The 16499-nt window shown below is 42.6% G+C and overlaps 1 protein-coding gene across 1 annotated transcript; it reads right to left on the reverse strand.

Moving 5' to 3' along the window:
- Positions 1-2223: 2223 nt before the first annotated feature.
- LOC142472221 (vasotocin-neurophysin VT) lies at positions 2224-7657 on the reverse strand. The gene is made up of 3 exons (XM_075579116.1): positions 7371-7657; positions 5737-5938; positions 2224-2559 (listed from the first exon to the last, which is right to left on the reverse strand). Exons 1-3 carry the CDS (start codon positions 7482-7484, stop codon positions 2396-2398), a joined length of 480 nt encoding a protein of 159 aa, XP_075435231.1. The 5' UTR covers positions 7485-7657; the 3' UTR covers positions 2224-2395.
- Between the last annotated feature and the right edge of the window lie 8842 nt (positions 7658-16499).

Here is a 16499-nt window from a genome sequence, read left to right on the forward strand (position 1 = left end):
TAAGATCCACCTTAAGACACACTTGCTTAAAGAAGCATTTGAGTAACACCGTGGCTAATACTATACACGATACATAAAGCTTGGACCCCCGCAGATGCACTTACCTGAATGCCCTCCTACAGTCTCTGTATGTTCTCCCCACCAATAAGATTGTAAGCTCCCCAGAGCAGGGACTCCTCTTCCGAAATGTTACTTTTATGTCTGACGTACTTATTCCCATGATCTGTTATTTGTATTATTTGTTATTTATATGATTGTCACGTGTATTACTAATGTGAAGCGCTATGTACACTAATGGCGCTATATAAATAAAGACATAACAGGAGAGGAGATTAGCATGGTTCAGTATGCTTGGGTATGTAACAGGAGAGGGAATTAGCATGGTGCAGCATGCTGGGGCATGTAACAGGAGAGGAGATTAGCATGGTGCATTATGCTGGGGTATGTAACAGGAGAAAGAGTGAGATGCAAGGAAACTGGGGAAAGAGTGAGACATGTTGGATTGCAGGAGAGAGAGTGAGACATATTGGATTGCAGGAGAGTGAGATATGTTGATTTGCAGGAGAGAGAGTGAGACATGTTGGATTGCAGGAGAGAGGGTGAGACATTTTGGATTGGAGCAGAGAGAGTGAGATGTTGGATGGCAGGAGAGAGTGAGACATGTTGGATTGCAGGAGAGAGTGAGACATGTTGGATTGGAGTAGAGAGAGCGAGATTTTGGATTGTAGGAGGGAGTGAGACATGTTGAATTGCAGGAGAGAGAGAGTGAGACATGTTGAATTGCAGGAGAGAGAGAGTGAGACATGTTGGATTGCAGGAGAGAGTGAGATATGTTGAATTGCAGGAGAGAGAGTGAGACATGTTGGATTGCAGGAGAGAGTGAGACATGGATTTCAGGAGAGAGAGAGTGAGACATGTTGGATTGCAGGAGAGAGTGAGACATGGATTGCAGGAGAGAAAGAGTGAGACATGTTGGATTGCAGGAGAGAGTGAGACATGTTGAATTGCAGGAGAGAGAGAGTGAGACATGTTGGATTGCAGGAGAGAGTGAGATATGTTGAATTGCAGGAGAGAGAGTGAGACATGTTGGATTGCAGGAGAGAGTGAGACATGGATTGCAGGAGAGAGAGAGTGAGACATGTTGGATTGCAGGAGAGAGTGAGACATTGATTGCAGGAGAGAGAGAGTGAGACATGTTGGATTGCAGGAGAGAGTGAGACATTGATTGCAGGAGAGAGAGAGAGAGTGAGACATGTTGGATTGCAGGAGAGAGTGAGACATGGATTGCAGGAGAGAGAGATGTTGGATTGCAGGAGAGTGAGATGTTGGGCTGTAAGGAAAGATAAGAAGATATAGCAGTGGGCATCAAAAAGGGGAGAGGTCTGCACAGTAGGGAGCCCAGTCCTCTCCCTTAGTCATGAGTAGAAATGGGTGATTTTTTGGGGGAGGTGGATTGGGATCCGCCTCCGATCGGCCGGTTCCTTTCGTCCGCGGATTAGTCTCAAAAATGCCAATCCGCAGTCTCAGGTTTTTCTATTTTATAACGCAATCCAAAATTAATAGACATGGAAATATCCCATTTCTCTCTCTCTCCATGGATTATTCCAGGTTAGGGTATTTAACAATCCGGCCACAAATTGTTAAAATCGCCGTATTCTTAAAAATCCGTCCGGATTGTATCCAATGGCAGATTTGGATTAATTTGCACTGTTTTTTTAGTGACCAATTCAGAGACTGATTGTGGTGGTGGGGGTTGGTGGGGGGAGGGAGGGTGGGGGTTGGTGGTGGTGGGGGGAGGGAGGGTGGTGGTGGTGGTGGGGTGTGGTGGTGTGGTGGGGGGGGGGGAGATTTGGTAAAAAACGGATTTGGACCTATTCGTCTATCTCTCATCCCGATTAAACACATTTCTGCTGGTGGCTATGGGAGGGCAGGGCTGCAGCATACGGGGTCCTGACTTCCGGAGGAGAGAAATGATTTAAAAAAAATACTAAAGATATGAGAGGTGTATAGTGAAAAAATCAGAGGGATAAAGGGACAGGAGAGAGACGGGAAACAGGACAAAGAGTGAGATACTGTATGAGAGGCAACTGGGGAAGGAGTTACTGCAAAGTTTAACATGAAAATGTGTGCATCAGAAAGGGTGTACAGACGGAGAGATGACCCCTGATTTTTCTTTTGTCCTTGTATAATAATAATCATCATAATAATGCAGTGCATCCGGTGTAACAGTACAGTGCAATAATAGACTTTATTTACCATATATACAATACACTCTCCACCATTTGGGTTCCATTACTTTCTTAAATACAGGATTTGTATGAGCAATCGGTAAACTTCACATGTTAAGCACGTGGCAAATGGTACAAAGGTTTCATAATGATACAGATCGCGGAGCTCAATAGAAGTGGTGTTTTCCTTGCTGCTGTCTGTTGGCCATATGCATGAGCTTCAGGAGGAAATCGCTGGCCGAGCCGTCCAGCCGGGTCATGTTCTTTTCGGGGGTCACTTGTAGCCTCTCGCTGTCCTCGTCGAGGCAGCTGGAGTCCAGACTGCAGCTTTCTGTGAAGAATGGCAGAATAAGGAAGGTCACTGACCTCTTTGTATAACTAGATCAGTAAATGTCTCCTGGCTGCAAAGAGGACACAAAAACAGCACCATCTCTATTACAGAAATCTCCCCCTAAACCCCCCCATTAAAAGCCAGGCATGTTGGTGAGCTATTTATTGTTCACCAGGTCTAAGCCAGTTGTGATGATGGGAGACACTGCACTGATGTACTCTGCACTGATGTACACTGCCCTGATGTACACTGCCCTGATGTACACTGCCCTGATGTACACTGCCCTGATGTACACTGCACTGCCAGCAAATGTCTATCACAGAGTATTACTTTCATGTGAAAACTGATGCATAGTAATGGAAAAATTGTCTGCATATTCTGTTTACATATTTTGCACCAGTATTGTATTGAACTGCGCCGGTATTGTACTGCGCCGGTATTGTACTGCGCCGGTATTGTACTGCGCCGGTATTGTACTGTACTGCGCCGGTATTGTACTGTACTGCGCCGGTATTGTACTGTACTGCGCCGGTATTGTACTTCGCCGGTATTGTACTGCGCCGGTATTGTACTGTACTGTGCCGGTATTGTACTTCGCCGGTATTGTACTGCGCCGGTATTGTACTGTACTGCGCCGGTATTGTACTTCGCCGGTATTGTACTGCGCCGGTATTGTACTGTACTGCGCCGGTATTGTACTGCACCGGTATTGTACTGTACTGCGCCGGTATTGTACTGTACTGTGCCGGTATTGTACTGCACCGGTATTGTACTGTACTGTGCCGGTATTGTACTGTGCCAGTATTGTATTGTACTGCGCCGGTATTGTACTGCGTCGGTATAATACTGCACCAGATGTGGAAGCAATGTTGAGTGCTTTGGAAATTATACAAACATGTTGTTCGTGTAGGTTTCCTGGTCCCGATCAGCCTTACTTACTAACTGGTGCTACCCCATAAGAAATCCTCCAGTGCTGGGAGACACCTTGGAGTAAGTGTCGCACGTGGATTTTTTTGTGTTAAAATGATGCAAAAAAAACCCCAAGAAATATATTGCGTGTGTGCATCTACGTACAGCACTAACCTTTTTTGCCCCATTGTGTGCTTTTAGTGTCCCAATTTCTTTTTAGCCAGGTGTATGTGCAAACAAGTGTGAAGCCCATGAAGCTAAGATGTAAATGTATTTATTTATAAAATGTTTTACCAGGAAGTAATACATTGAGAGTTACATCTCATTTTCACGTATGTCCTGGGCACAGAGTTAAGATGACAAATAATACATGGTTAAGATGTAAATGGTATGTATTTAAAAAAAAAATTGTATATGTGCGTCAATTTTTTTTTTTGAAGCGGTGTCAAAATCTTCTGCCAAGTTGTACCTGGTACAAATCCTACAATGTCTGTTTATATTGTTAGCGCAAAATTAGAAGTGTTTACGTTGCTACAGTACAGTATGTATCTATGATAAAAAGATATTACACAAAAGATATCTGAATATTTTCAGAGTATGGCTATTATAAGACTATATCAAATGAACTTTTGATATTTACTAATAGTTATAAAATAATAAATGCTCAGTATTCTGTTTCCAATTAAATTGCATCAGTCGAGTATGCAACACAACCCCATGTATCAAACAACGAACTATGCAATACGTTTAATAAGTCCCATAACAACCTCATTCATAGCATGCACATTTATTAGTACCCTGCATGCATGAAGGAAGGTGTCACATGCATTTGTCATTACTATGGAGATTATGGGTCTCTATACTAAAGTCTCTGGGCTGAAAAACTGGGTCAAAAATAAAAAGAAATACAGTCCCCATATGTATCAAAGAAAGTTAACACCGTTGAAAGTAATTAGAGTCTTTGCTTGATAAATATAGTGAACTCCTTTTGCACGGATTTCAACCCAGTTTGGCACCCGGGAGACGCTAGTAAAAAATTAATAAACTATATACTGTATATCAAAGACTCCTTGCTACACAAGTTGGAGGCAGTGGGGCAAAAATAGCCCCAGATTTATCAAGGGCACAAATCTCGTGGAAAACAAAAGGTTAGATAAATCTTTGATAAATTCTTTGATAAATGTGTTGCTACTTTGCCTCTCACTTTTGACGCTGGAAGACATTGATACATACTGTAGGCTGGGATTCACTAAGCTCTGATAAGGGACATCAAAGCTCCATCTGTCTTGAATGATTGACTTGGATGGCAGTGAACATGGGATCCGGATCCAAAACCTCTTATCAGAGTTTAGGGAATCTACCCATTTTCTCATATCTATCTCTAATGCAGATTTTGCATTTCGGGCCACATATACTAAGCGGTGCTAAGTCATGCAGTACTTTTCAGCCTATTGAAATGGTTTACCACTGTTTGGTAAATGGAACCCTTAATCTTTTGATGTAATTCTTCTTTGCCTAATTCTTTGAAACACTGCTACCATGCTGTTTGTTTCCAAACCTGCACTCACACTGGAACAATGCACTTTTAGTTATTAGAAATAATAATATTTCTATTTTATCTTTCTTTTTTTATTTCTAAATCTGTTCATTGAAATTTGCACTATTTTAGATACTAAGTTCCATGGAGCATTATTTCCAAATAGCATATGTATGTAATATTTATGCATGCATTCATTCATGCTGGGGATCCCTCTATAAGCTGAAAATACAGTCAGCAAACAATGTAACAAACAGCAATATTAATAAAAAGATTATCTAACAAGAAAATGTAGGAAAGAGTGGTGGGGATCAGTCCCTCAGAAGTTGGTATAGTGTGTATGTATGTATGTATGTATTTATGTATATATGTATATATACACACACACACACACACACACACACACACACACACACACACACACACACACACACATACATATATGGGCCATTCTAGGGGATACTGAGTACCACAGGAAATCTACCCCTCAAATATATTTCTACAGATTATTTTTGTTTCTTTAGTTTACTATAAGCATAACATTGGAGAAATATGGTCTTATGAACCTTCTTACTTGTGCAACCAGACTAAGTTATCTTGTATCCTAGAGCAGCACTTGTAAGTGTTTCTGTGGACAATAGTAGAACTGTACCAGTGATACACTGCAAGCAAGGTTACCGAGTATGTTATTGTGTGCATGCAATCATTTAAAGGAAGAAGAGATGATTTACCATCACTGCAGCAGATTCCAGGAGAAGCACATCTTCCTCCAGTCCCACATGCTTTCCCTCCAGCCTCACAAGGGGAAGGTAAGTAGTTTTCTTCCACGCAGCGCAGGGTTTCAGAGGTCCCAACAAAGCATCCCAGGTCTTCTCCGCAGCAAATGTTAGGGCCAAAGCAATTTCCTCTGTTCCCAGGGCCGCAAGGTATGCACTGCAAGGCCACACAATCATTATTCATGTACCGTTTACGGCCCCACAAAGACTCCTAGGGGTCTATATACCAAGCCAAAGGTTAGCAATTCTGAGGCACAACACCCCCAAGATGTACAGTATCAAAGAAAAAAAAAATCCTATTGATTTCCTTTTGGGCTTTTTCTTTGAGCATACTGTGCAGTTATTTTGCACCAGAATTGCTTCACATTTGGTGTGCGTGTGTGTATGTATGTATATGTATATATTCCTATTGGAAGCGGAGTACAAAGGTATGGGGCATAGACATCAAAGCAAAAGTGGAGTAGTTCTGGAGCAAAACAATTGCACCACATGTATAAAAAAAAATTCTTTAAAAAACCTGTTGATTTTAATGTTTTTTTGTTTTTTTTAGTACATACATACAGTATAGGGCACATTTTGCCCCAGAATTGCACCACTTTTTCCTTGATACATATGCCACAGTCTCTAACAGCACTCGCTGTAACTAGTACAGGGGTGATGAGGGATCAGCGCTGACCATGGTACTGAACACATGCACTGAACTGCACCAAGTTCCTCCGCCAAGGACGCTTGACCTGGAGTATTTGCAGCTGTATCTGCCGCTTGGTTCTGCGTGTAATTCCGACCCCTCAGTCACCACACTAGGACCTCTGTTACAATATAAGTAATGTCACTTTTCCTTGTGCTTGGCACGTTTTCAAAACATGTTTCGCCCTTTTGCTTAAAGTATCCCTTTGTTTTGGAATTTGCTACAGTCTATAACAGTTTAGAAACTGTGTCAGGTTCGGCTCCTGGGACGTCTAAATCTTTCAGATATTAAAGTACCTTTGGGCAAGTTATATGCAATACAGATAACCAAACGTTACAATGTTTAAACATGATTACATAGGGATTTGTGATATTACTAAAGAAACATGTTTTTTTTTAACTATGTAACTATTCCTCTGTTTAATCATTCTTCACATTTCTAAACATATTCTCATTCATGCCATCTTGCAGCTTAATTAACTTGGTTAAACTCTTTTGTGATTCCTTCTCAGTAACCGTCTCCAGTGCTCTTAGTTTCTGCCTAATGTACACATGCATATCACTGAGACATATTATACAACTGCATGAACAGTGAGAGGAATACGTTAAAGCAAGATAAATACGACTCTATATATATTTAGAAGTCACAGTAGACATTGTTGCATGCTTAATCTATAACAAGACACTTATGCACTATATAAGAGGTCAACAACAAATGTCCTGGTACCTGACTACCAGCAGACAAGACATTCAGCCATGAACAGGAATATATTCAATATCACAGCAACATTTGCATTAAATTCATCAGTATAGCAGTATGAAAACCCAGCTAGCAACAATCTCACATGAAAAGAACAGCAGGACTTTCTACATAGGATGTAAGCCATGTGGATATACTGTACCTGTCGGACTTCTGTGTCTGGATAGGACCTCTTGCCCCCTCTGGGGCAGTTCTGGATGTAACATGCAGATGACAAGGCGAGAAGGCACAGGAAGCAGGCGGGGACCTCAGTCATCCTGAATATCTGCAGGAGGAGGAGAAGGATCTGCTTTGATGGTCGATGTGCCACTGGTTCCTCTTTTGATTGAGCTACCTATTTATACCCCATTCATTTATTCTTAATGTCGACGTAATTGTTCTGTGTCCCATGGTCGTGCAGGCTGTATTTACATTCTAAACAAGAAGTGACAAGCAAATGACGTGAGTCAGGCTCAGGGCACATGATCAGGTACCATGCTTTGTGAGCCTTATGTCGGAAAACGTTCCTATAATGCACTGTGCTATATATATATATATATATATATATATATATATATATATATATATATATATATATATATATATATATATATATATATATATATATATATATATATATATATATATATATATATATATATATATATATATATATATATATATATATATATATATATATATATATATATATATATAAAAAAAAAAAAAAAAAAAAAAAAAAAAATTAAAGAAGCAATGGGATTTGACAGAATGTTTGATGCCTATGAGACTTATGTTTTTTGATTTTATTTATCTGGGACAACTGCAAAAAGTACCCTAAAAATTAAGTGTTTTTGCATTCCACTTATATTGGGGTAAGGTAACTTTGCACAGACGAAAGGGACAGGTGAATGAGTGAGCTCAACATGTAAGAAAATGTATCCAAATAATGACACTCGTTTTTATATAAGTATAATGTATTAGTAACCAATTATTAGTCATCATTACTTGTATTACATACAATTGTATTACATTTTCAGTTTAATACTGTATAGCCTGACATATATGAGAGTGACTGAGCGTTATATACAGATCAGCAACACAATTCCCCAGGAAACTCTGCTGGTGTCTCTGGCAGGAATGTTTAATGATGAGAAAGGAAAAGGGTAGGAATGGCATCTTTAAATAATTGTTACTGTGTATTGTAAAAGTAAAGAACGAATTTAAGATCTAAGTATTATATATATATATATATATAATACTTAGATCTTAAATTCGTATATATATATATTTGAAATAAAATAAAATCTACACTAAATTCAAAAAATGGTGTCTTTCAAAGATTCAATTAATCCAACCATAAACTGAAACAGTTACTTTGTCAAATCCACTGCAAACCATTAAGCATATCCTTCTCATGGTCATAACAGTCTAAAACCAAATACATATAAAAACACTGCCTACATTTACTTTAAATATTAGCTATAGATACAGATACTGTATGTTGTACCAGATGCAATCACTATCAAACACATTTTATACACTGGAAACGATACACATTTTCTGTATTTTATGATATTAAATTACCAAAAACATTACAGAAGAGAAGGAGTATTGTACGGTAGTTTGGGATATTTTTTTTCACTTGGAGCAACACGAGGAGTTCTTCACAAATTAAATTATAGTGAAGAGAGCTTTTAAAATGTATAAAGGTTTTTGTTGTATTAATAAACACATGGAGAGGTTTTGAAAGATTTTTAGATTATAATCTTATCATTGAAGAACCCTCACAATCTCCAATACACTTTCCAGAGTCAATATAGTTAGAACATGCAACTACTTTATTTTAATAACTGTAAGATCTAAGGGATTTTGCTGCAAATTAAGTTTGACAAAGTCATTAACAGAAGAATATTATGCAGACCCTGTTGCAATGTAAAATAAACACACATGCATCATTTCCAAACTGTCTATACGTGAGCCTGACCTTGAGTGAACCAGCCTGATCAGGCATATGTTATTGTAAACTATCTGATGTGAATTCGTTTGGGTGGTTGTTTCATTTTCCACTGATGAAATGAGCTGGCATATTCAATCTGTGTCAGATTCTTTCTACTTGATGAGCATAACGTCTGATGATCATTCCCACAGGACAGATAGCTACAGCCCCCAGACAAGCAGGGGGTGACCCCGAGAACGTGAAATTAACATGGAACTGAGCATCAAGCCCTTAATGACAGCGTCAGCGGCTCCTCTGGGCTCCATTATTCTTACCTCCCAACTCAATAGCTTCATTTCACAAGCACTGCTTCCCCCCCTCCCTTTCTGAATGGGTAAGTTATCTTCATTGACTAACTGGTAGTGGATGGAGGAGGTGTATGGTTTCTAATTAGAGGCTGATAGACTAGGGTAGACAATTAAGTGCATGTGAGCCCTAGGGTCAGGCCTTGTGATTGATGCTTATGGTAATTAATTTAGCATATTCACCAGCCACACCTAGGCACTGGTATCATCATTACTATGTAAAGCAGGGGTTGGCAACCTGTTTTTCAATGTAGCCACAGGTGTGGCGAATGAGAAATGAAAATAGCCACACCACGTAAAAATGGAGGTATTATGTTGCGCATTCGAAAATTTAAAAACACACACACACTGTTTCAACAAGTTTATTCAAAACATGAACACTGACTACTCAGATACAACTGCGTCAGACGCAAACGATGAAAATGGTTCAAATTGAAAATGTAAGACAATTTAATGCGAAATTTGACAAACCTTATTTCTGACAAGTTGCAGAGACATTGGCTGAATATCTGAACTCAACGCACATCTTAGCTCAGCCTCCAAATTGACATCAACAATTTTTAGATCTGTATTTCAAAAAAATGTTCGAGTATATCTGTTCCACAAGTATGGCCTCGCAGTCCACAAAGTACGAGGATATTTTCAAGAATTGTAAAATAGTCGTCGAATCACTGAGTTCGTCTGCTTGACAGAACGGTCAGATAATTTATAAATCACAGACCAGCAGTCATACAGGGCGAGCTATACTGATTGTAATGCTTCTCTCCCACTACTTCCAAGATTGTTGCAACACCCCTCAAGCTCCCTCTCACCCCCCCTCCTCATCCTCCTCTCACGCCACCACCATTACCCTCCTCATCATCATCTCCTCACCCCACTCATCATCATCATCTCTTCATCAACATCTCATATGATCTCATTTCACCCCCCTCATCATCATCATCATATCCTCACCACCCTCTCATCATCTCATCCCTCATCATCATCATCTCCTCACCACCACCAGCGGCAAGCAAGTATTGTCCGTAACACAGTACCCAATAAAGGTTATATTGAAGAGACAAATGGAAACAAATCTCTCCTGCTCCATCCGATCCATTTCAGCTCAAAGCCCGTCAGAGAACAGCAAAGCTTCCGACTCGCCACACTCACAGACCAGGACTCTGACGTCACCTCAACACGCGGCATGTCCGCAACGGGCCCCCCAGTGATCAGTGAATTAAACGAAAGTCCCGTGGGTAGCGCAAGCAGGATCAAAGGCGCTGGTAGTATTGCAGGAGAGTGTCCAATGTCAGGGATCCCTGACGAAGTAGTTCGAGACGAAACGCGTAGGAATGTTTAAACTACATTGGACACTCTCTTGTAATACTACCAGCGTCTTTGATCCTGCTTGCGCTACCCACGGGACTTTCGTTTACTTCACTGATCACTGGGGGGGCCCGTTGTGGACGGTGTGTTGTGGAGCGTGTGGAGGTGACATCAGAGTCCTGGTCTGTGAGTGTGGCGAGTCGAAAGCTTTGCTGTTCCCTGATGTACCCCAAACATGCCCTGCTTATATGATTAGTCTTTCTTGTACTGTACGTGCAATCATTTACACTTTATTATTGTCACAATATAAGTACTTTTTTACGCTATGAGAGTCGTGCGCTTTGTTCTTTTTCTCTTTTACATGGGCATCTTTCGCCTTAACTATTATCTGTCTTTTATTAGCTATGTGTAGTAGGACGTTTAGTTGTTCGCTCCAATGCAGCTGACAGCAAAGGGGTAAAACACATCAAACTATCAAAGAGAACATGCCTTTGATTCTAATAGGAAGTTTTTCTTTAATACGTACAGGTAGCCCTTCCCTCTTAACCTTATGAACAGGGCTTAGGCAGACTTCTGTGATTCACCTCTAGTGCAGAAATAATATTTAAAAGCATGGGTAGCCAACTCCTGTCCTCAAGAGCTACCAACAGGTCAGGTTTTCAGGATATCAATTCTTCAGAACAGATGGCACAATCTTCGACTGAGCCACTAAATGAGCCACCTGTTCTGAAGCAGGGGTATCCTAAAAACCTGACCTGTTGCTAGCTCTTGAGGACTGGAGTTGGCTACCCATGCTTTAAGGCAGCGGTGCACAAAGTGGGGGGCGCGAGACATGCTGCAGGGGGCGTGGGGTTTACAGAGGCCCCCGCACGCTTCCCGAATACATTTAAATTAATGCCGGGGGAGCTGCAGCCGGGGGGCCTCTGTAAACTTCTACTTACCTTGTTTCAGACGCTCCTGGTCACGCGTTGCCATGGCAACGCAGCGTCAAATGACGCCGTTGGGTCATGTGACATTGCGTTGCCGTGGAAACGTGACATCATGACGCCAGGACGATTGAAGCAAGTAAGCAAGGGGGGCGCGAGGGGAGGGGGACAGACGGCAAATAAAAAATATTGCGCTCCCGTGCTTTAACGCATATTAAATCTAATGCAGGTTTCTGAATATATTAAAGCAGGGCCTTTGTATTGTATGTCTTTATTTATACAGTGCCAAAAGTGTACTCAGCGCTTTACAAAGAATATAGTACAGGGAATTATAATAATAAGTGCGGCAAAATCAGACAATAGGAAAGGAAGTCCCTGCCCCGAAGAGCTTAGAGAAGACAGCGTAGTCGAATATCCATTTGCCAAGGTCAAGATCCAGAGGAGGTTTGCAGACTATCCAAGGTCAGGAACTCAGGGGCTGAAAAAACAAGAGAAGAGCCTAGCAGGGGCAGTCAGCACCAAGGTACTAGAAGCTATGCAGAGCACTGACAGAATGGGAAGTTAGGGCTAAATAGCTGGCAGGCGCCAATCAGAAGGGAGGTGGAGCGGAGGTGCGGCCCGGGGGGTAACTAGGATAGGAGCCAGGGAACAAGGAGGCAGGCTGGAGTGTTCCTGAGGCTGGGGGGCGTGCCGCGTGATAGCACGATAGGTAGGGCCGGAGCTATCCCCCGAGGGCCGTGCACAAGCTGCACGGGTCCACACGCGCCCTGTAAGGCAGATGGCTGACGCGTGCGACCCAGAAGAAGAGGAGAAGCAGTGCGGGAGATGCCCGCGCCAGTGGGGAGATGACGGGGATTCGGAGCAGCGGTGGTGCCTGTTGTGGCAGCAGGTAAAGGAGCGCAGTGACGGGTCGATCGTGACCCACGGACCCTTACAGACAGCAGGTGAGGGAATAAGTGCAGTAGATGGTAGTGCTTGGCCACAATAGGTGGTAGGAATGTCTGTGGGTGTGGGACAGAAGCCATGAGTGCAAGCTATTGGGGTGTTTGATCTGTGGGGTGAGTTTTAAGGTTAGTCAGTATTAAATGAGAAGGTTAACACCATTTACAGGGGAAGAGATGTCAGGGAGGCGTGGGTGAGATCTGGTGTGTATATCTGGCTTCAGGCTTAGGGGAGATCCCCAGCAGCAGGAAGGAGTAGATAGAGGGAGTGAAGAGGATTTGTGTGGGTGCTTTTTATTGAGGGGTAAAGAAGTTGTTGGGAGAGAGGTGTATAAATAATGGTGCAGTGGGGAGTGGGGAAGTTGGAGAGAACAGAGACGTTCACAAAGGAGTGAGGAAACATAAATAGAAAAAGTAATAGGGAGGGCATAGTTTGATGCAGGTGGAGAGATTCCTGGACTGGAGGATAGAAAGAGCACAAAGAATCACAGCTTTTCGAAAGCTAAGTTCTTACAGTTGCAAAGTTGTCCAGACCTTCCTCTAATCTTTACCTCCAATTTCAACTCCAAAATTATCTCTGCCAGACACTTTAAATGTGACACTTTGATGTTACACAGCCATATGGCTCACAGCCAACATAGTCTGTCTTAAATTCTCTGATCACATGCAATGGAATAACAATTAAGGGAGTGGTCTGCCTATTAACTCACACTAACATACCCCAATAGTTAATTACATTTTCAGTTCTCTTGCAATTGATAGGAGAATTCAACTCAAGGAAACATACCTGTTTGAAGAAATTAAAGTCTGATATTAAATGGAGAAATTAGCTTGGTCTCCTTTAACTGAGTAATAAATACCAGCACAGGCAAGGTGATGTTGGAACAACTTGGTAATTGCTCCCTTAAGTCTTTTCATTGACCCTAAGCATTGTCAGCAAGTCACATATTGAAAATCAATTAGCTGATCAATAAACTAATATGTCTATTTATATAGCCTTTTAAAATACAATGACTAATATATTCCTGCAGATAACTAAAATAGGAGGAAGCGTTGAAAGAAGACTCATATTAACGTATTTAAGTCCATAGTCTTCCTGGATTTTTCAAGCAAAACAGAGTAGGTTTAAAAAACAAACAAAAAAAAACCAGTGAATGTGTAAACTGTAACTAAGGTATATTGGCTCTTTCCAAGTCTCCCAGCAGCAAAACTGGTTACAAAGTACAAAACTGCAGCAGGGTTAGCAGAAATCCTATTGGTTTCAATGAGAATAAAATGCTCTTAATTATTTCAGTCACAATCCTTCAAACAATTGTTTATCCATTTAAATTTACAAAAAAAACACACACACACACACACACACACACACACACACACACACACACACACACACACACACACACACACACACACACACACACACACACACACACACACACACACACACACACACACACCAATAGAGTACTGTGTGTTCCTGGATGTTGACTGGACAGGGTAAGCCTACCTGAAGCAGGCGCCGTGCACCTAGTTGAGTTCCCCCAGACCCTCAGTTGGTATGTATTTACTGGATTTTGTGCAGCTTTTGTATGTCTGTGGGCTTGCCCGAATAAACCCCATTCTATTCAATGTTGTCCTGCCTAATGAATTGATGCCGGAAGATATAATGTTTTAAAAGTACTGGTCCTCCAGTCTTTTGTCTTTTTTTGTGTACATTAGATCACAATCACAGTAGAACTGTAACGCTGCGCTCACCACAAACAAGGCGGGACCCTCACCCTGAGGTGAGAAGGGGTAGAAACGCCACCCACAGCCACGGGGGCACGTCCGGAGTGTGGATGGTCGAGGTTGCCAGCTCGTGATTGGAGAGGTGAGAGTGGTCTAGATACTTGCCGTGGTCAGGGGTAGGAGCCGGTAGAATAGTAGAAGTCCAAGTGCCGTGGTCAGGGGTTAAAGCCAGTAGGATCGTAGGAGTCCAAGTGCCGTGGTCAGGGTTGGAGAGGTGCGGAAGGTCAGAGGTAAGCCAGGGTCAGTAAGCCAGAGGTGCCAAGTCCAAAGGTAAAGCCGGGTCGGTACACAGGAGATCAATCTGAAAAGCAAGGCAATGGAACACGAGACAAGGCTAGGAACCAGGAAGTGGGAGAACAACGCTACCAGGAACTATGCTCAGCCAAAGTGCCAGTGGCACAGCTGAGCATATATGGGGAAGAGCAACCAATGGGGCAGGGGGGAGGAGTGAAGGTGCAGCCTCAGCGGAGGCAGGGATAGGCTAGGAGATGCAGGAGACAGGTGGGAGTGATGGAAGTAGTTAGGAGTGTTGACGCGCAGCTGGTAAGCGGTGCACACACGTGACGTGTGCACGCCGCACAATGCTGACATGCGCCATAACCGGGGCAGAGCCAGACTCCGCGACGTCTTCAAAGTTCCTCCATGAGCGCGTGCACTCTGTGTGAACCGCTGGATTGCGCGAGGTAGCAGGTAAGGAGTGTGCCACGGGGGACACGCTCCCCGATTCCTTACAGTACCCCCCCATTGAGGAGCGGCCTCTGGGCGACTCCAATATGGCTTGAGGGAGTACTTCACATGAAACCGCCTTACTAGGTTGGGAGCATGTATTTGGTGATGGGATATCCAGGACCGTTCTTCTGGTCCAAACCCCTTCCCCTGAACCAAATATTGTATCGCTCCTCTTGATATTCTTGAATCGATAATGGACTGTACCTCATACTCTTCTTATCCTTGTACGATCACTGTAGCCGGCGGTGTGGATGAAGAATCTGGTAAGAGAGAGCTTCGAAAGACAGGCTTCCGGAGTGATACATGGAACACCGAAGGTATCCTCATGGAAGAAGGAAGTTGGAGACGGTAAGCAACAGGATTGATCTTTTCCAGGATAGGGTTAGGACCCAGAAATCTTGGAGCCAACTTAAGAGTGGGTGTTTTGAGCCTGATGTTTTTTGATGATTGCCACACTCTGTCTTCTGGTTTGAACTCGGGGAGTCTTTTGTCTGAGAGTAGCCTCCCCGAGACTCCTTTGAATCCTCCTCCATGACTCTTGTAAGAACTTGATTCTATTATCTGCCGCTGGGACCCCGGAAGAGAGAGAGGTGATGGGGAGCCATGCAGAATGGAATCCATAATTGATAAAAAATGGGGATTCCCATGTAGATTCGTTCCTTAGTGAATTGTGGGCAAATTCTGCCCAGGGAAGAAGGTCCATCCAATCGTCTTGGGCGTCTGAGATAAAGTACTGTAGGTAATGTTCCAGGGTCTGATTTGTCCTCTCGGTCTGACCATTTGTTTGGGGGTGGTACCTGGATGAAAAGTGTAAGGAAATGCCCATCCTCTGGGAAAATGACCAGCAAAACCTGGAGACGAATTGTGACCCTCGATCGGAGACTATGGTTACGGGTAACCCATAGATGCAAAAGATTTCTTTAGTGAAAACATCTGCTAGCATGGCCGAGTTGGGCAAGCCTTTTAAAGAGATGAAATGCGATTGTTTTGAAAAACGGTCAACTACGATGAGGGTGGTGTTCATTCCTTTGGAGGGAGGTAATTCGACAGTAAAGTCCATAGACAAGTGACTCCAAGGGTGGTTCGGTATGGGCAGAGGGCGTAAGAGTCCAGGTGGTTTTGTTGTGAGAAGTTTTGTTGCGGGCGCATGTGAAACAAGACTTGACATATTGTTCGGTGTCTTTTAGCATAGTGGGCCACCAAAATGTTCGTTTAATGAGGTCGGTAGTTCTTCGGGTACCGGGATACCCGGCAGATTTGGATGAATGGCTCCATTCCAAAATTTTCTTGCGAAAA

Source organism: Ascaphus truei, chromosome 1 (assembly GCF_040206685.1).
Source record: "Ascaphus truei isolate aAscTru1 chromosome 1, aAscTru1.hap1, whole genome shotgun sequence".
NCBI lineage: Eukaryota > Metazoa > Chordata > Amphibia > Anura > Ascaphidae > Ascaphus > Ascaphus truei.